The sequence below is a fragment of the Fundulus heteroclitus genome, chromosome 9, assembly GCF_011125445.2.
Source record: "Fundulus heteroclitus isolate FHET01 chromosome 9, MU-UCD_Fhet_4.1, whole genome shotgun sequence".
NCBI lineage: Eukaryota > Metazoa > Chordata > Actinopteri > Cyprinodontiformes > Fundulidae > Fundulus > Fundulus heteroclitus.
Window position 1 is genome coordinate 34,727,507 of NC_046369.1, and position 25,133 is coordinate 34,752,639.

Sequence of the window (25,133 nt, forward strand, 5' to 3'; positions counted from 1 at the left end):
GGACCTCGTTCGAGCCGAACCCAGAGTCTTCAATAAATTCTCACGGTGAAAGAAGCAGTCTGATGATCCGATCTTCACATTAACGTACGCACACACAGACACCGGAGGGTGTGAGGTGTCCACCACACGGGGCATTGGAAAAGACCAGAGCTTATATTTGGAGTTATGAGTGTCCAGGAACCATAAAGATCTTCTTGTGTTTTAAGGCTGCTCAGGTTTTATGACAGAAAATGTATCCGTCGTAATAAAGCCATAACTTTCCTATCTACCCAACGGTGGATGAGATCATTTATAGGAGCAAACAGCCGCGCTGCTCTGCTTCCCCCAGTATGGGTTCAATATGTTGTGTGACGGGTTGTATTTAATCCTGGTTCACGTGCAAATATAGAGATGAAATGTTGAAATGGACATTGCATCTTTGTATAAAGCACAGAAAAAAAATAGATCAGCTGCAATACAACAGGGAAGAAATCACACAAGGCCACATACTTGACTTAGTTTGTAATTTTGTCTTCACCAAACTGCAGAAGTCATCACATACCTTTCACCGTCTTTACAAACACTTGCTTCTCCTTGGCGGGGTCCTTTTCATCCAGCAGCACGCCGTGGAAGATGCGGCCAAAAGTGCCTGACAGAGACAAAGCACGGGCTTCAATGGGAGGAAAAGGGCAGGAGCGAGAAGGCCAGAGGCATCTCATTCATCAGCCAAAAGGTCACCTCACTCACTGACTGCCACGGCAGGCTGGTCTGTGGACAGAGGAGGACGTGTCTCTGCCTAAAACACCGTCTCTATAGAGCAACTGGCCAACTTTGGCTTGAGTTTTTGCTGAAGACGGCTAAAACAAGACCAGCTCAGCGGACCCTTCATCGCTCAGGACGACTGAGAAGTGTACGGTGTGATGGGAAGAAACAAGTCAGCGCGTTGTTGTTACACTGCTGCCTAAGGGTATATTGGAGGTAAAACGGCATTTTAGCAGATAAACCATCAACATAAACTTAGAAAACAAATCAGAGCTCCAGGGCACACTAAGCCTTAGTCTCAACAGGAAAGGAGAAGCTTAAGAACAGGGTTAGAGTTTAACTGTCTCCCTCCCCTCTGCATCCTCCTCATCAAGCGTGTCTGGACCTGCAGACTATAAACTCCACACTCTCTTCACCTCAGACCGACACATTCCCGTATGCCAAGCATTTTGCGTCTCTTGTGTCGAACGTTAGGAATTGATATTCTGCCATTTTGCAGCGCATTGTCAAATTAGCCATGACGTTCCACCTTTTTTTTTTCACATTATGTCCCATTATGGCCACTAATTCTCAGATGATGATGATTTTATTTAATCAACACAAAGGAGATCATTACTGGGAAGTAAAAGGAAATTGATAAGTGGTTCACCTATAGCTCTCTCACTCTCTCTCTTTTTTAAATGAATAAAAAATCTGTAGTGTGTGCACTTATAATCAGCCCTCTTTCTTCTGACGCCCCCTAAATATAATCAAGTGCAACTAACTGCCTCCAGGATCGCTCAACGGATGTAAACACTGAGGCCTGTGGTTGGTATATATAAATATATGATTGGGGTGGGGGGGTGGAAATAGGGATATTTGTGTTGAATTTACATGCACAATAAATGTTACAGCATTGGAAAGCCTGCATTTTCCTCAGCTGGACTAGGTGTCGTCTACTGGATCGGATGGTTGAAGTGTGAGGAAATGAAACATGGAGGCAAGTCAAACGTTTACTCGTTTGACAAACAGGGGCCTCTGTACAGCGTGGGGATACCGTACACAAGCACAACAGCACCTTCTTCTCCTGCTGGTTACCAGCTTGGTCACACACTGATGTGGGATAGTATCCAGTTAGTAAAAGGCCGTTTGTCACAACTTAGTCAATGTAGTTGTGTGGGTCAAGCTGGGGGGAGCAAAATGTCCTCCCACAAACGTTTAGTGGGACTGAGATTGGAAGCGCAGGCCGGCCATCTACCCGCTGTACTCCCCCGTTTTTGGAGGTAGCCTCTGATAAGCAACGCTGTGAGGGGGTGAGCAGAGAGGTCAATCCCTAAAAGTGGAGATATGGGATCGCCACTGGTAGCAGAACCTTCTTTATATCTCTGCATTGGGATAGCCTCCACCCACGACTAGCCTCGTTTTCCCAGTGAAGGAGATGCTGGCCTAGCCTCGTGAGACCATCCTGATCTTGCGAGCTTTCAAGGTTTCACTCGCAGATCAGTCTGGCTACTCTCCGTTAAAGAAAATTTGGAGCCGTTCACCAAACGAACGTCCAATCAGCGTTGGCTTTGAAGCGGGTTGAGGTGTGACGCAACGGGAAGCGTGACAGTTCAGTCTAAAGAACATGGCGGCTTCAGCCGATGAAACTAGCGTTAGCGTGGCTATCGAGCAAGTTTTATCGGAATTACAGAGTATTTCTTTGCTGAGCTAACGAGCCTTTACCTGCAGCAGCAAGAGTAGCTTGGCTTGTGGTTGTTTTCGTCGTCGCTCGTAACAGAGCGACGACGAATCTGATTGGTTCATTTGGCCCGTCTATCACCAACAAAGGCCAATCAGCTAACCAGTATTTTCGCCCCTTCCCAAAGTTACTTCAACGGAAGGTTTCCAGATGGATATGCGGAGCAAATCTATCTGGCGGAGTCAGGTAAATGCTGGCCCACACCATCACCCCGACACCATTAAAAACGGTTCACCATAGGCAGAGAGGATCTGGCAGGATTATCACACTGCAAAAAGGAAACTTTTATTGAAATTAATGTATTTTTCCTTGATTTGAACAGGAAAGTTTAAACGATCTGCCAACAGGATAAGATTTGTGCACTTTAAATACGACCAACAACTCCATCTTAATTCATGTGCAGTATATCTAATTATCTTAATTATAGCAGGTAAATAAGATTATCTGCCAATGGAATGAGAATCTTTGACCCCTAAATTAAGGGCAAATACTCTCATTTCAAGAAAATCTTGTTTACTTTAAGTTCCCTTTTGGCAGTGCGTGGTCCTACCCCACATTATAAACAGCGCCGCTCAACTAACAAATGCTTTTTCCTTACAGATGTTGCAGCACCGCAAAGAAATAAACTTATTGAAATGAAGCCTTGCCTCAACAAAGAAATAATCAAAACAAAATGTCCTCACTTTTGGAGCCAAGTAAAAGATTTCCCCATCATGGATTTTTTTTTTTTAACTCAGAAGTAATAGGACAATGAGGCCTACGAAGTCGCAAAAGTGGTGTTTTCAAAATTGCATCTATCATGTTGGTAAAATAAAAAAGAACTACTTTGGATATAGCAAACCAAAGTCAGAGGATTATTACTATTTATATAAATCAGTGGAAAGTCCTTAATTTTTCTACACTTCAGATGTTTATCTTCTAGATAATACAAGGAGAAAAGAGGAAACAAAAAACATTTTAGTTTTTTCAAGCTTATCCGCCGGACATGCAAAATTATAAAATCAATCAATGTCACCTTTGTCTAGACTCAAAACTATCACTATTATTAGTGTCCAAAACCAAAATACAACACTCAGACTTGGAAATGTGTCATTTTATGAGCCTTTCAGATGTGGGAGAGGAGACACAGACCTAGCTCAGAGCTAAAGTACCCCGGCACCATTATGAGAGCATAAGCTTTACACACAGTAAGAACCACAAGATCACGCTAAGAAAACGGGAGCTAACATTCTGTTTAACGTCAAGATTAGTCTCCAGAAATATGGAAAGACATTTGTTGGGAAACAAGTGGCTGGAATAAAACTACTGAATATTCATCATAGATTTAAAAATGTACTTATTTGTTCATTTAGTTAATAAACTCCAATAATAAATTCAATTGAATTCTAATTTAGAGGGAACGCTCAAACTGATCTGAACGCTACGTACTTCCTACTCCACAGAAATGATGACTAAACAACTTAGATGGAAAAAACACCCATGGTGCTCTAATGGATTGTGATTTTAACATTCTTGGTGAACCACAAGAACACGCATTACATCTACTGTCCAGTGTGGGTAAATCTCCAAATAGGGAAGTGGAGTCGTGTTCAGCATACGTTTACCATGACCATGCTCTAAACAGAGTGATGGCAGTGAGGTAGACTAAATGAAATTGAAACCAGATACAGCTGGGATTGCGTTGATAGTCAGCTAAGAGTTGAACGTCAAAGTGCCCCCTTCAGTGTGTAACATACCGTTCTTGGTAAGTTCCCAAACACCAACCTGATGAGGCACGCTCAACCTCTGCAGGGAACAACTATCATGCTAACGTCAATTCCTCAAGAGGTTATTAGGAGGACACGTAGTGCATAATAGGCGGGTGCGGGTCCTAGTTACTGAGGGGCGGTATAAATATTAATTTATACAGAAAATCCATTAAATTATTCATTTATTTAAATATTTTAACACTGAAACTGGGTTTATAGAGCAGCTTAATGTAAGAAAATCTGTGTTAGTTTCCAGCATTGTTAGTTTCAGGCCTTTACGTCCTGGGTGTGACGTAAAGGCCTGAAATCAAGTATTTCCACAAAAGTTGTTTCTAATGGTGAAACAAATTTGAACATCAATGTTAACCTGAATTAGTCTTCAAATGGTCATTATATTTTTTAAGGGGGATATCCCAACCAATCTGGCCCCATGAGAAGCTTCCTTAAGGGCCTTTCAGACAGGAAGCGGTTTGCGCTGCGCTGGCCGCGGGGTTCAGCGCAGCGCATTTGCGGTTTCTATGGCAACGCGTGCATTCGTCACGGCGCGCCGCGCTCGCCGCGCTCAAAGTTCAACATAGTTGAACTTTGAGCGCGCCGCGCGAAGCGGTGCGCTGCGCAGTGCTTGCGCTTTGCTCGACGCAGCGATAAACCGCCCTGGCGCGGCGCAAGCCATTGAAAAGAATGGGTTTCACAGCGCAGCAGTGCGGTCGTCGCAGCCTGTCTGAAAGGCCCATAAGGCTTCAGTTGTAAAGAGACGGGATAAAAAGGGCCTCTGTGGAGAGCTCCAGGGCCAAAACCAAAGGACACACACCTCTCATTCTTCCCAAACAACTTCTTCATGATCCCTAAAGACTCTGTGGACTCCCTTTTCACTGCGCTGTATTTATTAAGAAAAGTCAGATGTTTGTGCAGATCTTTCTCCAAGAGGAACGTGTCAGGCAGATACCTTCCTGTAAGACGTCTCGCAGGGTGACTCTGTCCCTGGAGATCGCGATGTCTTTGACTTTGGCCTTGGCCTCCATTAACGTCACACTCCTCAGGTCGTTCTTCTCTATTCGGAGAGATGGGTAACCTATGAGAGAAAGGAAAATATTCTGACATTGCAAATAAAATCTCAACAGTGTCGTCGGGCTCTGTTAATTAAGCTCGGGTTTTCCACTGTGTAAGCCCTTCTACAGAGCTGACCGTCTGCCTCGCAGTTAAGATTTCCTCCTGGGCAGTCAAGTAGTTGCTACGATTCAAATAAACTCCAGCGATTACAAGAAACAGACTCTAAGCTGTGCAGTGTCTTACGTACATCACATATAAGCCAAAGTCCTGTGTTACAGCAACGTTATTACATAACATTCCGTGTCCACACTGTCATTATCTGCAGGCCTACAGAGTTCCTCACATTGTCTCCACGTAACTGAAAATGGCAGACGTAGCCTTTTTTAATGCCCATGATGAGTGATGATTCACTCTCTGGTCCTGTGTCTGCATGCTGCAGCTACCAGAACCTGAACCTCGTCACCCACAGTGATTTGCAAAACTATTTCACATGTTGGTCACAATACGGCCACAAACTTCAATGTCATTTTTTGTCATTTTTTACTTGCTTTTATTCTGTTTTATTTTCATATATTTTAATCATGTAAAGCACTTTGCATTGTCTCTGCACTGAATTGTGCTATACAAATAAATTTGCCTTGCCTTACAAACTTCAATGTCATTTTTTGGGACTTCATGGCAGACAAACACAAGCCAGAGCAAAAATCTGCTGTGAATTTTGAAGGATACACGGCTTTCCAATATTTGTAACACACCTTTCACTGTAATACCAGCTGCTTTTAGGTCTCTACAAGCTCTGGATATCCAGGCAGATATTTTGACTATATATTTAGGGTTGTGGTTCTGCCGAAAGCCCCTCAGACTCCTCTCTAAAGTGTATTAATCTAAAGTATTTTGGAAAACTCATCTTTGCATCAACTCTGAGCAGCTGTTCCGTTTCTGCAGAAGAGAAGCATTGCCACAGCATAGTGCTGCCCCCACCATGTTTCAGCATGCAGATCCTGTGTGCAGGGTGATGTCAACTGTTATTTTTCTACTTACGTAGTATTTCCCCTCAAAAATCGGTCTAGTTGTTTTTTATGCGTTTATAAATCTCCATTTCTTTCTTTTTTATCCACAGATCTCTCAATTATTTTCCATCTGTCTCCCTCTACTTTTTTGTTAGTGTCTTCTTATCCTCCACCTTTCAATCTTTAATCTACTGCATTGCTGCGTGTCGAACAGGACATGAGGCACTTGGGCTATTTTGTAACGGGAGTAGGAGAGTTTCTCCTCCCGCCAGTAAGTGCTAATCTAAACTTCTCCACAGCTTAATCCTAGCCCTATCTGCTGGTTGATGTTCTCTAACAAACCTCTAGAGTTGTGTTGACATCAAACGCAAACGTGTCAGGCCGAGTGACAGATTTACAAGATATCCCTATGTCCAGGTGCAACACAGAAGGGACATTAAGCATTTGTAACGATGCAAAAGGCGCGATTTTGGCGATTAAAGTGAAGCCAAAGCGACACGAAACCTGTGAGGGATGTGAAGCGACAGCTGAGTTCAAAAGGGTGACCTTTTGTGTCTTGTCACGCTGTGACAACCAATCAGGAACTGGATGTGGCTGTGACGTGGGGAGAAGGACTGCAGCGGAGACTAAGCTTTTTTCATTCAACATTGAAGACAAGCTGATAATAGCAGTCTGCAGTCGGCTTGAGTTGTATGAATCAAGCCATCATTACTACCAAGCAGTGTTGTATAGTAACAAAGTAAAAATACTTCACTACTTTACTTACATATATTTTGGAGTACTTTATACTTTTCTCAAGTATAACATTTTTTGATTACTTTTACTTTACCATATTTCCGTACTTAATCGCATACTTTTACTCCGATACATTTTCAATGTTTGGTTTAGCTACTCGTTACAAAAAAAGTGTCTGGTTGGCTCAGCCAGACGTGCGTACATGCACAGGTTCGCCAGGAGCGCCTCCGTTTGAAGCGCTCGGAGTGTCATTTCAAAGTTGCTGTGTGCCAGCGGGGGCGGGGTCTGGTGCTCCACGCAGCCAACGGTAATGCGCCTAGCCTTTGATTGACAAAGTAGAGACCCCCCTTTAACTCCACTTTCATTGGTTATGCTGTCTTAAATCCCGCCTTCCCTCTTCCTGATTGGCTGTTTTCTATTTTCTGTGTGTGCGTGCGTGCATGTGCATATGTGCCTGGAGCACGAGATTTCAGTTTTGATTTTTACTGGGATACAGCCGTTACCACAATTAATACTAGACTACGAAACTAGTCCCAGTTAAGAAACTAAATATTATCTGCACTGAAATAGGTAGAAGCTGCTGAGTGTGGTTCTTTAAAGAAGCAGGAGAGATTTCTGATTTGTTGAACTGGAGAAATGTAAGTAACCAACGTTAATATTTCAAAATAGCATTTAATTCTGAAGTATAACACATTTTATCAACAAAAAACTAATATCCTCTATAAAACTAAATATTCTGTGCCAGGCAGGAGTTCTGAAGACTGCTGGAAAAATGGAAAAGCAAAGATTGTAGGTCATAAAAATTCAGATTCTTAGCCACAGCCGTCTGAAAAAGGTGAGAGTGTCACTTTTACCATTATTTCGTTGTTATTGTTGCTTCCATTTATTTTCGACCATTTGAGGCAGTTGCTACTCTTGTTTAGACCTTTGCGCAGTTATAATAAGGCCCGTTTACACTACACTTTTTTAACCGAGCCGAGCCGAGACCAGTCTGAGCTTGGATCAGTTAACCGAGCCAAGACGACCGTTTACACACCACACTATCCCGGTTCCTTGGTTGCTCCTCGCCTCCTAGTGGCGATCTATGGTACTACCGCTCTCTGGGATTAAAGGCGGAAGCAGCAAAACAAAACGGCGGCACTCGTAACATTCAGGATGTTATGCTTGATATTGTGATATTTCGGTGTTTGCGGAGAGTCAGGGGAAGAAGGCAACCTTTGGTGAATTTATTTCAGAGAGTCGGCTTTTGGGAAGTGGATGAGACAAACGAACGTCTAATAAGGATTTACAGACGCAGGAAACAACAACAGACACTGAGGTTCATCACACTGCTAAGCAGAATCATCTCTGGAAATCGTGTGGCACGGTAAGAAAGCTAGTATTATTATGAATGTCTGAAATTTGTCTGAATGGAGTGTGACTCGGGACGTGCAGCCAGACACGCCGGAAAACCCGCGGACAGTCAGCTGACTGTAAGGGGATGACGCGGTCTGTTCATGCGCTCTTTGTTATGAGATAACCGGGATTAAAAAAAAACAGGCCGAGACCTGCTCAGGAACTGGTCTGCAGTTAGCGCGGTCCGGTTATGTTTAGCGCAGTCCAGTTCAGTCTGCTGACAGTTTACACACAAGAGTTATCTCGGTTACCGAGCTCGGACTGGTCTCGGCTCGGTTAAAAAAGTGTAGTGTAAACAGCCTCAACTTACCTTTGTACATTTGACAGGCCCCTCCGTTGTCCAGTTCTAAAACCTATTTTTACTCACTGGCCTTCAATCTTACTGAGATTTTATCTTTCTCAATTTTTCTTGGTACTCGTATTTCTGCTGTGATGGCTGGTTCTATTATGTTTGATATCAAATTGTATTATTATTACTATTGTTTTAAACTGTTGAGTCGTTACCCAAGCCATTTCATTAGATGTTATTTTGTTTTACCTCCTGTTAAAGTGCTCTTTAAACAATGATGACAATGATGATGATTATGATCACAAGAAACTTTTGCATCACCTCCCAGAAGCTCGAAAGAAAAGAGAAAAACATTTTTCACACCTCACTAAGTAAATCAAGGAATTATTTTAAACTAAATATTTTAGGTTAAATATTAAACTGTTTATTGGTTGACTACACTGTACGACTTCATGTGAGATCGTGAAGCATTGACACCCATTGTGCAAAGCTTAATTTTTTTTTTAAAAACACGGCAAAATCCTTCGTCATCTTTTCCGTTGAATTCCTCGTTTTCCACCCACTTTTGTTGAAATTTGCATTTTCCCCATTCTCTAGCTCTTTTTCCGCCTCGAGCTTCTTTCCCGAACATTGTAAAAACATCCGTCTTTACGATCAACCAGAAGCAGTTCAGCGTGTTATATCTGATTTATCTGACGAAACTGTTTTTATGAACGTATTTTTTTTAGAAAAAAATAAGGCAATTTGAATGCCACCGATAATCACATTTAATGACTTTTAATGCCAATTAAGGCCTTAATTAAAAAAAATAATTGAATGACTTTTAATGCTTTTTAATGACCCGCGGAAACCCTGATTACAATATCGGTGTGTACAACATCACAATCACAAAGGACTGCTAGCAATAATTTGGTAGAGTTATATTTCAAGTGTCATGTCTTCACGCTCTACCCTCAGTATAACATATCTGGCCAGATAAATGCACCAACTTCCCTAAAGGCCCGCATGAGCTTTCCCTTTAGTAGCTGAGATGCTAAACCTCAAGGACAGTGGTGGACATTATATGATGGGAAAGAAAGAAAAATGTCTGGCAAATCAGGGTTAATTGTAAGTTATTGCAATTTACAGCTTATGTTTACCAAATATGCTCCTAAAATCGCGCAGCTCTAACCAACACAGTTCAGCTAGAAATGTAGCACCCAACTGCACACCAGTGGACTCTGGTTACTGATTTAAGTGACTCCTGGGGACAACTGGATGGTCTGGATACCATTTTAAGAGGGCTGTATACACACCGTGATATTCACATCTCGGTATAAATTTAAAACTGTATCTCTTGACATTTCTATCATTTTAAACTCCAATAAATACTTGGAAGTGTGTGATTACAAGTTGCAGGGGAATGAATGCATTCACAAAATACAACCATTTTAGATGAACCCAGACAGAAAACTGACCAGAACAATGTTGGGCTAAACCGAAGACAGCAGACCTCCAGGAAAGAATTTGTTTTTGTTGACCTAAGATGGCTTTATTAAAAAAATATCATTTTAACCTAGGAAATTCAGCTAGTAAGAAATAATTTAAAAAGATCTGAGAAAAGTCACACAGTTGACCGTAAAGACTGACTGATGTGCAGTAAAGGCAACACAGAGCAGGTGGATGCTGCCCCCTAAAGGCCACGACATGAACACTTATTTCCACCATGCATGTAAAGGAGTAAACAACCGCGGAGACATTTAGGGCCACGAGACAGTAACAAACACAAACACTGGACAGAGAGGCTGTAGTTGATCCAGCTGCATAAACAATAAGCAGGGGCCAGTAAAGCACGTCAGAGATGGATTTCTGTTTTCTGTCGGCTCTGCCAACACTTTGAGGCAAAACACACCGTTTACACTGGAAAAAACAAACCATCGTTGCTTTCTCAGATAAAAGGCTCTTCAGCCTGACAAAAACTGCATTATAGCAGTGAGAGAGAGCTGTCCAGAGCGAAAATCATTCTTTGACGCTTAGCAATTCTTTATATTAACTCTGATCTGCTATTAAAGGAGCAGCAGAATATTAGCAATAGCTCTATTGGGCTTCGCACTAAAGTTACCTTCCTATCAGAATCAAGTTTATTGCCAAGTAGGTTTGCACTTACAAGGAATTTGACTTGGTGTTGATGATGCAGACAAAAAAAAAAAAAAAAATATATATATATATATATATATATATATATATATATATATATATATATATATATATATATATATATATATATATATATATATATACTTCCTATGTGTTCAAATCAAATACAGAATTTTATTTAGTCTTTGCACTTATCAGAGACTACAAACTGTGCAAGAATAAATTAGAGATGTAACCAAAATGCAGCTGGTGACCAGAAATGAACTAAGCTTAGACCAACAGACCAATGGGCAGTGTGCAGGAGTATCAAAAAGGATTTTGTTGTTCACACAGTGAATGCTCCATAGATAATGGGTGAGACTAGTGGAAGTTATTACTGCAGGGAGACATGTCAGCTCGTTGTCAGTATCAGCGAGGTGAGTAAAAATGAGTCAGTGGAAGGACAAATGGCACCTAGGAACATATAAGGAAGGACATTATTGTCAGGAGAGGCCTGTCTCTGCTGCAACATGGTGTGAAAATACAGCAGAAAATAGGAAGGCTCAATGAGGTACAGCAAGGGTGCTCAGGTGTATCCTTTAGACCTGTGACAGAAAATGTGGGATTTGGAAATGTCAGAGAGAAGGTAGGGTGTAGTTAGTCTACAGGAAATCACTGAGCTAATATATGATGCTTGTGACTGTTAAAAACAGCACCTCTGTGATCATGTTTTAATCTATGGGTGAACCCCCCCCCCCCCCCCGCACACATGGTGGGATCCATCACCTCTGTTATAACAATTTAAATGAACTGCTGAAAACTGTTAATTACTAAAGGCAATAAACAAATGGTTTAACAAGCTAACACCAAACAGTCAGTCTGATTTAAGTTTTCTCTAAGTTTGAGTTTAGATACAGTGTTTACTGGTTTTTAAGGAATTTTATGAAAATGTATGGGATATGGATATGAATATGTAGGGATATGGAACATTTATTTTTACTTGCAGGTCCTATATCCTATGCAGCAGCAGGTCAGCGCTAGGCATCAGTTCCAAAACTCAGTAATGCATCTAATTAATCTAATTAATCAGTAATGCATTAATCAACAGAACTTTAACCATTGAAAGTTTGCACCTTTGTGCTTTGGCCCTGTCAGATTTTCCTCATGAACACTCAACTCAGCACCAGAATTTCAAAACGATAATGTGGAGAAAAGCTAAGACAATTTAGAGTTTGTTGCTAGGTGAACATTTCATTCATCCGAACCAAGATGTTCCTAAAACTATGAAGGAGTATTTAGTGGATGCAGTAAAGAGTGACAACAGAAGAGTGAATGCTGAGACACGGCGTTTTTTGGTTACTCTTCCTAATAAACTTACTTTTGGCTTCATGAGGGGGGGCACCTGGGTTTTGGAAGGAGGAGGCAGCAAGCTGGAGAATGGGTGCAGAGCCAGGGTGATTGTCTGATGACAGGAGGGGAAGGCAGGGAGTGGAAGGAGGGAGAAAGGGAGAAATAAGCGATTACAAGGATTGCTCACACAGATTAAAACGCCACCTGGATGGATAAATGGAGGCATCTCCATTTTATTTGGATTTGATTTGACTCGGACGAAGATACTTCCATTAATGTGGCCATGCTGGGGTGAATTTCACTGGAATGCTCTGGGTTAAAGTATTGCTATAAGACAGGCAGAGAAAAGGCGAGTGGGCCACAAGAGGGCAATGATGGATCAATTATTGTCATTTTATCACTGGTTCTCAAAATTATGCAAACTAAAGCATCACGGTTAAGCCACAAAGCAACTATGAAAAATTTAAGAGGAACTAAATAATGAATATCTTTAGGATGTTACCTAAAAAAAATAAAAAAAAATAAAGGTGAGAACTTGCAAGGCTTTACAAGTCACTCGGTTTCTCCATAGTCTCCCCACTTTTCTATCCCTGCTAAGTTTAGCTGGAGACACTTGGTCTTGTGATGCGGGCGCAAAAAACAGGGCGAGCAGAGAGACATAATCCAGCGACTAAAGAGGCAAATCCAAAGCAAAAATGATTTCTCTTTCATTTTCTCATTGATTATCTTTCGGCAGCAACTCCAAAAAGATCCATACCTCTCAGAAATGGTGCCTAACGCATTTGCTGCCATTTCACAGCATCTTCAGTATTTATTCCTCTTCATCTTTGTCCAATTTTGTCACGCTGCAACGTCAAACTTTAGCAGATTTTATTGGGATTTTATGTGATGGAGCAACACAGACGCCCATCAGGCTCTCTCTGAGTATGTCCTTGTGTTTATATATTTAGCTCCTTACAGCTTCCTATCAGCTCTGCCCTGCTTAAAAAAAAAGCGTCCCCACAGCATCATGCTGCCACTACCATATTTCACCTGGTGCTCAGTGTATCTGTTCCACCAAACGTAGTGTTACATGCTGTCCAAAAAGTCTAACTTTGTTCTAATCTGACCAAGGTGTTAAAGCTGACATTTTTTACATTACCCTTATATTGCTCAGTTCTTTAGCACTTTTGGTCAAAGTTATTAAAGGGGCCTAGTCACACATTTTGATAATAAAAAGAATACACAAAAAACAAATATATTCATCTTTAAATAAAACAATATACTCTAAGTGTTTGTCCTGATGGTGTTTACTTGGTGTCCTTTTTGAGCCTGAAAAGAACTTTGTAATAGGTGCAATCAGCAGACATGAAACATTGTTGCGCCATCTGCTGGCAGTGCCGTGGAAATATCAGAGAGCAAGATGGCGGCAGTGGCAGCAGCAACCTTTAAGAGCCAGTAGCCCGCCCTGCAATGGCTGGCAGTAAAGTGACAGCTGGGCGTGGTAGAAGACCAACCCCACCTGCAGGGTTAGGGTTCCTTTATCCCTTTCTTTTTGCACCTCCGCTGGACGTCGCTGACTCGCTCGGCTCCATCAATCACAGACATATACGTAGACGCTTCGCTGCATCACATGTTGACGCCATGTTGGAGGAGGCACAGTGGTGCGATTCGAAGATGCCTCATTCATCTGCTGCGTGGATTTTTACTGATTCTCAGTACAAACCAGATCTACTGGCATTATCTCTCACAGGTAAGAACGGAAATATACTTATGATTGTATTTATTCATTATAATATTAAAAAGTCGTACATGTCTGTGGGTTCCATAGCTTCTCTGTGTTTACTCATTGCACACATGCACAATATCATACTTCCAGTCATGTGGTCTTTCTATAGTAAATATACACAAAGGCACTTTGCTTATTAACAAAGAGCAAAAACAGAAATGAAACATAAGTCTGCAGGGCTCAATAATTTAATCAGAAAACCTTTGTATGCAACCAGAGTGAGGTACTGGTATAGAAATTGATAAAGTGCTAGCAGCTGACCAGGTCAGGGCATCGTGGATGATACAATGACATTAGTTTGCATCAAAAGCAGTTTTATCAATAGTGATGTCCACAATCCATTTAAAAGAAATTAACACTGACATATTAGCTATTCCAAAAGTCCCTTAAATATACTCAGAGTTGAAATTAAAGTTGAAAAAAATACCTTAATGAGTGTTTGAACACCACCAATGACCTAAAGGTGTAAGGAACTAACTTAAAGACAGTCAACAGTGTTATTTTTGTAAATTACATTCCACTGTTTTGATCTGGATCTTAGAGTGAACCATGCTTAAGGCTGGGACTGGGACAAGGTCCAGAAGTCCTCAGGCGGTACCACCAACAGCTCATGCATGACTTCTGTATTGAAATGGTACAAAAATGGAACAGACAACATGCTGAACTCGGGGTTTCAGACAGATTGAAGGCCGTATTGTTTAAATTTAGCAATCAAGCTGCTAGCACATGTCTATTTTTCCCAGCAGGTTCTATAATTACATCAATTTGGGTCGGTTCGCTTCCTGCCAGGTCCAGCATAAAAGGCTGCTTTTCCCCCCCCCCCCGTTAAATGCGGCCTGATGCAAAGCACATGGCGCTGATATTTACACATCGCTTAGAGCAGAAGAGGTCACAAGGCTAGACGCGACAAAAAGGACAGACAACACCGCTGTGAGGACTGTCTTCATTATTGCTATCTTATGATACCAGTCAGGCTCATTATGTTATTCTGTCGACTATTGGATTTGGGAAACTATCTGCATTCACACATGCCAGGGCCACAAAATAAAAACTAAATAGCACTGAATGGAGTTCTAGAAGTAATCTAATATGAGGCTCTTCTTGTAAAGAATAATGACGTGAACACAGAATGCATGTCTGTGAAGGTGAAGAAGAAAAAAGCCTTACTGGTGACAGAAGCGGCGTTGTTTGGAGTATCGGCCCTCAGGTACTGCGTGGTCTGGGTGGACGGTTGAGAAAGACCCTGCGAGCTTCCACTGTCACTCACACTGGCACGGAGAAACAGAACAACACGACACAGTTGGTTAAACGGCGGGGATCAGAGCGCAGCTCAGCTGTCCATGCCCGTACGGTCCACTGCTTCCGTTTCTGTTATCCAGTCTGGAAAGGAACTCAATTCAATGCTTGACGCCCATTTCTTACTTTATTCTCTACTGTTACCACTGTCATGCCAGGGAAAACAGTATTTTCAGTGGAGCAGGACCAAGTGGTGGTCTTTCTGCGGCTGAAATATAGATTTTCCTTTTTCTAAAAAGGCCGAGTTCAAATAAAAGATAACAAACTGCACTAGAAAATAAAGTAAAAAATGTATTTCTCCCTTAATATACTGTATTAATGTATTTTTATGTACAGAGCCTTGCTAAAGTATTTACATAGTATAGTATTTATTTTATAGCTTGAACAACTATTAGAATTTAGCTTTTTACAAAGAGTAAAGCTCAACGTATTTCATTGGGATTTTATGTCAAACTGCTGGATAACTGAAGTGAAAAAAATGATACTGAGAAGTTTTGGCGAGCATTTGTACTCAGCTCTTCTGAGTCTGCTGTAGCTAGAACTACAAGCCCTTTGGGGCATGGCTCTACCAGCTTAACGTCTCAATGCATTTTGCTTACTTTGCAAAATAAGTCAAGTTGAGTCAGACTGAATGATGTGCAACTTCACGTTTCAAGTCTTACCACAGCTTCTTAATTAGCATTAAGTTTGGGCTTTGACTAGGCCAGGGCACCATGAATGTGCTTAGCTCTAAACCATTCCCCTGTAGCCCTGCAGTATGTTTAGCGTCGTGACCTTTGCCGTCGTCTCAGGTCGTTTGGAGCCTCTAAAGGTTAACCTTCCAGAGTCGCCCTGTATTAGTGAATATCATCAGATATTCACTAATTTTCCTTCCATTTTATAGTTACGGATGATTTTGTGTTGGTCTATCCAATAAAATCCCAATAAAATATATGTAAATTGGTGAATGAATTTGGGGCAAGATGTAAATGGATTATGTTAGTGAATACTGGTCCAGAGCAATGTGCATAAAATAATTCATCAACAATTGATTGGTTATCAAGTCCTTCAGACTTCAGGCAGTACAGGAACTATCAAGCTACACCACGAGAAACTACAGATAGAATAAAACTGTTAAATGTGGATCAGACAAAGAAATAATTATTGAAAGATGTTAAACAAATGAGAGTGAATAGAATTTACCCTCAGGTAAAGCAGATTAAATGTTTTAACCAAAAACGTTTTACAATTATTGTTTTCAGTTGGAAAATTCAATATATGGGTCAGATAAAATATGCTGAAAATATTTTACTTTGTTCAAACCAATCCAGGTTTTCTCATACAAAGCACAAACTAATCGAGACCAAAACCTCACATTAAGAAACCCAATATGTTTAGGCTATATTTCATAGTTTAGTTTTGGCTGCTGGTCTTCATACTCTTAATTGCATTCATCATAAAGTACATGTTCGGTTTGGGCTCATCAGAGCTCTAACTGGTATAAACAGGACATTAAAGAGTAAAACTGGAAGAAAAGGCCAACCTGTCCTCCATCTCCACCCTCTTCACGCTGTGCAGGTGAAGGATGGCCAGGATGATGGCCACAAGAAATATTACAATGCAGCAGACGCTCACGCTTATGTAGAACACCTGAGTGGAGGTGGTGGGAGTGGGCACGCCAATAACTGTGGAAAAAAGAAAAAAACAGCGTTAGTGATGTTAAATAAAAGGAAACCTCTGAAAAATGAGACATCGCCAAGCTCAGTTTACAGGGTTCAACAGTGTTACCATTCTCAGAAAGACAGAGATAAAATATCTGAGGTACTGTCTATAAAAATACAGACTTGAGTAAGGAAGGGGCCCTTTAAGAGCTCCTAAGGCTGTACTTTGAGCTAATGGAGACCACAGAGGCTTAGAGTCCTGTATCCAAGCCTTTTCTGCCTCTTCTAGAAAAAAGCTCTGAGGGCACTGTGTTTCTCCATTTGAGCCTAGCAAAAAGGAAACAAGCCCACTAATGGTTCCTTATCACTGGGCCAGCACTCCCACAAAGAGTCTATATGGGTAAGAAGAGCCACTCAAAGGTGAGGGGGCCCGACAGAGTGCTCCCTATAGCTAACATTTGCCTCCTGAAAAGCTGATCTCCTTTGGATTTGTGTGTCTTATCAGGCTGATGGCACCTGGGACAGACGTGGATAAACGTGGAGCTGACGGGGGGTGTGGGTGGGATAAATACAGAGCACAGAGGTAGGATTACTTACAGCCTGTTGTGAGAGCGCTGTTATTGTTGATAGATACGGGAATGCTGGATTCGGAGTCAATTCCTGTTCCTAGAGGGGGAGAAAGAACTATTTGATCGAACGCCTGAATGTGGTCCATTAAATGGCGGTTATCACCCACATATACAATGGTGACAAAAAAAAAAAAAATGGTTTAGTGGAACCAAATTAGTGAAACGATAAAAACATTTGTTTCCATGGATGAAACGGAAAGGCCTCTGATCTCCACTGCCACGCTAAAGTTAATCATGCCCTGCGAATCTTTTCAGTTTGGCCAATTCCAACCAGCCCCTCAGTAGGACTTCATGTCCCACACCAACGGAAGGGGGAAAAAAAACGATGCATGCTTTTGGAAATTTTGTCCACATAAAAATTTGAATTGTGGCATGCGTTTGTTCTCTGACCATCCGTATTGTATGTAATGTGACCTGTATGAGTAAGGAAGACACTGTTTAAAGAAACCTGTAAGAGGCATGGTTTCCAGTTTGCTCAGACATCACTGAACTTCCTCTGGCCTGAACGCAAAGCAGCACAGGTACGTGTAAAAAAAAAAAAAAAAAAATTTAATATTGCATAAGATTGCAGTATTTTTTGCCATTCACCTCACAAAGTGATTGTTTTTCATTTGTCACACAGAAGCCTTTTGACAACCACTGGTCTGACGTGATATTCTGATTTTCTGAGACACTACATTTGCCAGAAGCCAGAATCATCACACCGTTTTACTCTATGTGTAACGGATCCTGAAATGACTGCACGTTTCTGAGATGCACCTGTATGTGTTGGGGATACGGACACTGCTCATCACTCTGAACACACCATCTCCACGGTGAAACATGGTGGCAGCGGCGTCCTGGTGCGGGACTGACTGACCCAGAGACAGAGGTTTACCTTCCAGCAACTTTAAATGTTCAGACAGATCCAAATCTACCATACAGAATCTGGGGCAAAACTGGAAAATCACTTTTCTATGATACCATCTAACTTGACTGACCATCAGCTCTTTTGGGTTTAAAAATCAGCAAAAACTTGTGTCTAGCTGTGTCAAAACATAGAGCCATACCTCTAAATAGAGAGTAAAGAGTCGGCTCTATAAAGTATTCATTCAGCACTAATGACAGAATATGCAGAAATACACTTTGCAGATTTTAATGAGCAAATACATTTTAGTGCTGAATCAAATAAAATCCCAATAAAAAACAGTGAAGCTTGCCATTATTTTGTCAAGCAAACTGGAAAAGGTTCAAGAGGCATGTCAACCTATGAAAGGCACTGCTCCATGTGTCATGACTCATAACCTCTCTGGCTAATGAGCAAAGGTATTTATGTTGGGGTGGGGCAGGTAAAAAGAAAAAAATACAAATAAAGGGAACAGAATTTTGTAATTAATAACATATTGTCTAAAGAACAAACTCTCACAATCAGTTTTCCTAGCTGGTGTTACAAGCTAGGAAGACTCAAAAGGTTTTCCCCTGGGTGATTGTTTGCTTTTCATTCATGCAGCGAGAATTATCCTGGCATAATGGGGGAAAAGAATTGCTTTTTTTTTTTGAAAAGTAAAAATCCTCTACAGACAACAGACCCAACTCGTCTCTGTTGCGTCTTACAATGAATAACTCCAAGCAGAACTTTGATGGGATTATTTTCACGGGTTCGGGTATATTCGTACTTTTGAAGCACATTTTCCTCCTCTTGAAGTTGAGCACTGTGAAGTCGTCGGCATGGCTGGTGAGGTTGAGCTGCATTGTAACAAACGCCTCTTCGTCGACGTTCTCTGAGCAGACGACGTCCACCCTGAAGACTGCAGAGGAAGCACAGACACCAGTCACACGTTTCCCAGTCATTCACTGCTTTGAGTGACCCTGTGTGACCTACAGAACATGTGTGGAGAACAGTGATACAGAATACTGGACATTACTGAACCTAGCCATTAGGTTTTGCTGAGTTAGAAAAACAAAGCTTGCTGCACACAACTTCCCCCACCATTGCTCGTCTCTGCAGTTAGCTTAAGACTATGCAGTCAATGCAAGACATTTTACCAGTGATGCTAAGGCTGTGTTTAGTGACTTTGGTGTGAGAAAAGGGAAAAAGAAAAGTGGAAAAGCATCTTCTGCCCACAGTTGTCTGTCTGGAGGATCTGTAGTGGTCTGGGCCTGTTTCGCTAACAAATGGCAACATAAAAAAAGTCTCCTAGGATAAACTATTAAACTGAAAACTGGTCATCCAGCAGAATAGGGATCCAAAACCAACACAATAATGCTTTACCAGACACAATATCAAGCTCGTCTCATTAACATCTCGGTCTCCAACATTAAACATTTTTATGTTATATAACTTACAGACCGAGTCCTGACCTATGCTGACCTGCTGGTCTCTTTAAAAATTGCTTGGAGTGGATCACAGCTCGAAGACGTCTATTTATCCAGCGGCTTGTTTACAACTGATTACATGGTCCCGATAGGGGTAAGATCGGGGATGGAGAGAGGGGTGTTCCTGACCACAAGTCTAACATTTCAATGTTATGATATTGAGCAAATTTGTTAGATGTCACCAAAACCCTCTCTTTTTAGCCAGGGCAGTGCCCTTGGGCAGATGTTTGAGGAAGCCCACTCCCTTGGCTGAACAGCAACCCCACACATGGATTGTATCAGGATGCTTCCCTGTTGGCACGACACTGGACTCACTGGAGAAGTCAGCTTTTCTCATCAGAACAAATGATTCCCCAGATGTCCCAAACAATGAAAGAGGAACTGCTTCCCATCTTTGTCCTTCCTGTAGAACTTCAGTCTGTCACCGCGTGCAAACAACGATGGACTGGCAACCTGTCCACAGAACACCCGCCTCTTGCCAAGTGACCGCTGGAGATAAAAATCAGCCCCAAAAGACACTGAAATAATAAATGGGTACAGACAATGGGTGGATCCGAGACAAGAGGCTTCTAAGCTACAAAACCCTTGTCAAACGGTCTTTTCCCCACGGTAGGTGAATCTGCACATGCTGTTCTAAGCGTGCTGAACAAGCTCTGCCCTGGTGGCAACAGGGTGTAGTGATCTCTCCAGGAAAATATAATAAATCTGTGCAATCATGCAAAATGCCAGTTGTCAAAGCAGAACCTGAAGCAGCAAAGCGCATCACTTGTGTCACATTAACCTTCGACACGAGTGAGAAAACTGACATAAAATCTGGAAAACAAGTAAAAATGAGCAGGCATGTCTTTCTTTTCCTCGGTTGAGGCAGATAAATCCCAAAATCTTAAAAACTGTCGGTTTTACAAAGCCTACAGACTAGACAAATGTGATGCAATGAAATGAGGAATGTTTGAAAGACCTGAGGGAAGGCGAGGCACCTCTCCCTGACTGGAGATGTTGCTCCAAGGGGCGTTCAGGGCAGCGGGGTTGTCCACGTGGAACGCCAGTCGATAATCAACCTTTAAATGACAAACGAACATTAACGTCATATTTCGTGTATGCAAAGGTAATAAAGTGAATGCAGGCTAAACCGTTACCTTTGACCTGGAATACCAGGTGAAATAAAGGCTGTTGGTCTCAGTGGGCACAGGCATGTTGAAGGAGAGAGCATAATGATTCACCACTCCATCTCGTACATAGTACAGCTCAGCATCTAGACCTGGGGACAAACGACATCAAGTTACAGCTGATTAAAACAACGTGAAGCCAATCAATTCACATCATTCTATATCAACGCTGATTTAAAAAAAAGCTACATTTCCCTCCAGCTATGTGTTGAACCATGGTTGTGTTTGCGATCAGCTGGTGGTCAGAAACGAACAACTTTCAGCTGAATTGACACTTATACGACCAACCGGTTTGAAAGTCACAGGCCTGGCCTCTTTTTGATCCATAAACGCACCAGGTATGGTTACGGTTCAGGCTGACCGATGGTCAAAGATCAAATTAAAACAGTTATTTTCTATGAATTCTCCATTGAAAACACGCTGAAGAATGATTTCACTTGCCACCCCCAATGGCTAGTGACATGCTAAAGACAGTTTAAACTACTGCTCTGTAAACCTATTGTCCGTATTTTGAATTCTGTATCAAACTTTTAGTTGCAGACAGTGATGAAATACTCAACCCTGGCCTGAGGCGGCGCTTCAAGTTTAAAGAGATGCTTTTAAAAAATGGGCCCAGCCTCCTGCCGTGGCCTCAGGCTCTCCCTGAGCTTCTTGCACCGCCTCAGACAAAGACATTCCTACGGATTTACAGAGTTTGAGAGGAGGCACGTGTTGCTCAGAGACAGATTCTCTTTCCACTCAAATCACTTATCCCCCTCCTTAGCGTTCACAAAAACAGAAAGCCTAAATTAAATATATGTGCACCTACTTTTCCCTCTATACCTAAATGAATATTTATACATTGTATTTCATTGATATTTAAGGATAATGGGTCAATTATTTCACAGACTGGCTTTGTGTCCCTCTTGCTCAAGATGTTCTAAACCAGGATTCTGGAAGAAAAGACATATTCAACCAGAGGTTGATGTTTTTAAATGATATAAATATAAGATTTAAATCTAAGCTGAAGTTTTTGTTTGAAAGCAGGAATGAAAGGTGACGGCCCCAGCAGCAGGTCAGAGTAAACAGGCTGAGAAAAGGGAATAAGAGGTTCCTGAGGTAAAGGAAGTTGAACTACTGCAGTCTGATCCCTGACTCACGCACCAGCACTAAGATCACAACGACTGCACTACGTGTAAACAGAGCCTTCGTTTGGTTATTAAGTTTGCTCAAAGCATTCTTAAGCTTCACTTCAATATCACTCTCTTTACGGGAATCTCCCATACTGACGGACTTCCTAAATGCCTTTGGGAGATTACGTCTTGGCTTCCAGAACAAAGACCTGGGAGCGTGTTGTGCTTTCAGTTCATTTCCAGCTGGACATTTCCACTTCTCCCTGCAAGTGTCAGGCGATTTACAGCGGAGGCGGAGGAGGCCAGAACAGAACCGGCACTGATAACCACCGTTTAGGGTCAACTCATGGGATCCTGAAGTTCTACGCTGTGATCCGTGGCCCACATTATGCTTTAAAAGAAAAATATGATTAAGAAAATCTCTGCATCACCTGCGAGGACACGATTTCAGTAAACATATTTCAGAAGATGGCCATGTCCTACACGGCATAAATAGATCAGTGGTTTTTGCCACCACTTTCTAGGGCAGACTGACATATCATGTGATTGTGAGTTTTCAGTAGGGCTGCAAAAATGAATCAGTATTTACGCTGGCAACGTATTTCATCATTCGTTGCTGGTTGATTCGTTGTGTCGCACGACTGATGCGTCACTCGCCATGTCGCCGAGCTGTTTACCTCATCTACAGAGCGTTGTCAATGCTGACTGTCTGCAGAACGAGTTGAACGCAGCGAGGCAGAGGCGGCATTTTCAAATGCTGCTTTTTGTAGTAAATTCTAATAACCAAACAAAGAACACGGCTCGGACTAAGGCCTCAGAAGGTAGGGAGCACGTCGTGCTTCACAAAACCTCAATAACATGCGAGATTTGCCATGGCCTGAGAGCTGCACAGTGATGAAGGACCTATGACAACATGGAGTCACTGACGAGGGAGAAAAGAGCTCAACAGCAGGTAAGTGTGTATAATATTTTACGTTTGCTCCGTTTTAAAGTGAGGAAACCCGACAGCGCTTGGCTCGGCGCTGGGAGCGAAGTTAAGCTTCATCTTCACTCAGACTTACTGTAAGGGAGAGAAAAGCAGGGCTCAAAACTAACTTTTCAAAAATCAAGAGTCTTTACTGCTGTTATGTAACCATAGGGAAATCTTGGTGAGACACTGAGAATGATGAGAGGCAGACCTGAATTAAAAACACTAACAGAAAAACGAGACATAAGCATCCCTAAAGGACACCCTCAAAAATGTAAAACCCACATCAGAAATAAAAAGTATTAAATATCTAATAGCCTTTTTGACTCTTCGAAGAAAAATTTGAAAAACTTATAGAATAAAGGTACTTGGAAGAAAAATATACAAGGACAAATGTAGCATTTAGATAAAATGCAGCTTGTGCTGAAACAGTCTATGAAATGGGCTGGTGGTTTATTTAGGGTCAGTGGTGTTTTTGCTCTGGTTGCATTGTTATGCCCAATTATTTCCCTATATGCACTAGTTCAAGGGGGGGTCGACCAAACTGCATTGGCCCCCCAGTTTTACAGCTTCACTTTTGTTGTGTTAAATCACTGTTCATATAGACAACATTGACTATTGAATGATTGACTAACAATCTAGACAACATAAACTTCTTTATTTGAAGCAAAATCATTTACTACCTAATATTATTGTAACAGAACACCTAAGTAGCAACGTTTTGTTCCCATTTTTAGTCTCAGTCCAAATGTTCTATTTTGAAAAAAAAAAGAAGTGGAAATACAACTTTGTCCGATTCATCGATTAATCGTAAAAACATCAACCGATTAATCGATTATTAAAATAATCGTTAGTTGCAGTCCTAGTTTTCAGAATGGGAGTCTAATCAGTCTCCATATGTAAAACAGAAGATCACTAACAGAAAAGGTCTTGAATCTGAGCCCCTCTCACACCAACCTAAACTGCTAAACACAAGTATGAAGGCACTTCAGAGGCAGCCAGGGGATCGTTTTCCTCAGGCCGCCTCAAGACGTGGCTGGGGACGCTGGGCCGGTATTAACGTGGCAGCCTGGGACACATTAACGGACCCCCCACTGGCGTCACATGATGGCCCTCCACTAACGCCATCAGGAAAACTCTCAATGGAAGAGACAAAACAAAAAGAGCTCACATCAGGCTCACAGCCTGTTAAAAACATCATTTAAACACAGACTTGGAATACAGCAATAAGATGTTTTTTTAGATAAACGTTTTACTTGTTGAAATCCTCCACAGTAATAATAATAATAAAAAACGCTCTGTATCCAGTTGGGAATTAAATAACCAGTGGATATCAGGATGCTGTACCAGTGACAGATCTTCTCTGATATCTTTAAACGATCATCTCTGGAGTTGGCTCTAACATTTCTCATGATAAGCTCTAAACCGAGCCGTTCCGTTTCTGCAGCACAATGCACATAAACTACAGCAGAAGGCCAGGCGTCAGCTGTTACAGGTGCTGCTTTATGGGTGCAAACCTCGCTCCGCTGATGCTGAGCTGTATAAAGTCCCACATCAGGCGTTGTGCTCTGCTTCCTCTCGTACATCATGCCTTTTAAGCCGTTAAGCTTAGAAAGTGTTTGCAGCTCTAAGTCCTCCTTATAGATGGGATCCGTACAAATCCAAGGAGTGATGTCTGAATGATGGCTCATCACGGTCCTGTTGGAGCGATCGGCTGACATCCCACTCTGGGACGTGGCTATGCGCTGGGGACCAGATCTGATGAGTCGGCACAAGAGGGAATTGTCCAACTTAAAGTCATTTCCTGGTATTCCTGATCAGCCAAGATCAGCAGTAACAGACTGGAATATTCCTAGATAATGGGTTTAACCTCAAATTCACAAACATCTCCCAGCACTAAAACTGGTCTAAATCTAAAAATATTTTAGGGCTGCCAAGTGTAATCAGTCTTCTGCCGTCAGCCACAAAGCAGCTTCACATAAGTAGCTTGCTAAAGGGCACATCAACGTCTCTTTCATGTTTTGGCAGGGAGAGAGGGTTACTCATT

The 25,133-nt window shown here is 41.8% G+C and overlaps 1 protein-coding gene across 2 annotated transcripts in view; it reads right to left on the reverse strand.

Moving 5' to 3' along the window:
- The window catches only part of ryk (receptor like tyrosine kinase), a 56,896-nt gene that overhangs the window by 17,569 nt on the left and 14,194 nt on the right, over positions 1-25,133 (reverse strand). The window contains exons 2-10 of one of the 2 annotated variants that reach the window (XM_012861223.3): positions 20,978-21,099; positions 20,800-20,899; positions 19,142-19,273; positions 17,455-17,523; positions 16,740-16,881; positions 15,089-15,189; positions 12,182-12,265; positions 5,156-5,281; positions 542-628 (exon numbers count right to left, since the gene is read on the reverse strand). In XM_012861223.3, the coding sequence (XP_012716677.2) occupies positions 542-628; positions 5,156-5,281; positions 12,182-12,265; positions 15,089-15,189; positions 16,740-16,881; positions 17,455-17,523; positions 19,142-19,273; positions 20,800-20,899; positions 20,978-21,099 (963 nt within the window). The remainder of the gene's footprint in view (positions 1-541; positions 629-5,155; positions 5,282-12,181; positions 12,266-15,088; positions 15,190-16,739; positions 16,882-17,454; positions 17,524-19,141; positions 19,274-20,799; positions 20,900-20,977; positions 21,100-25,133) is intronic. The other variant, XM_012861228.3, reaches the window with a different exon arrangement.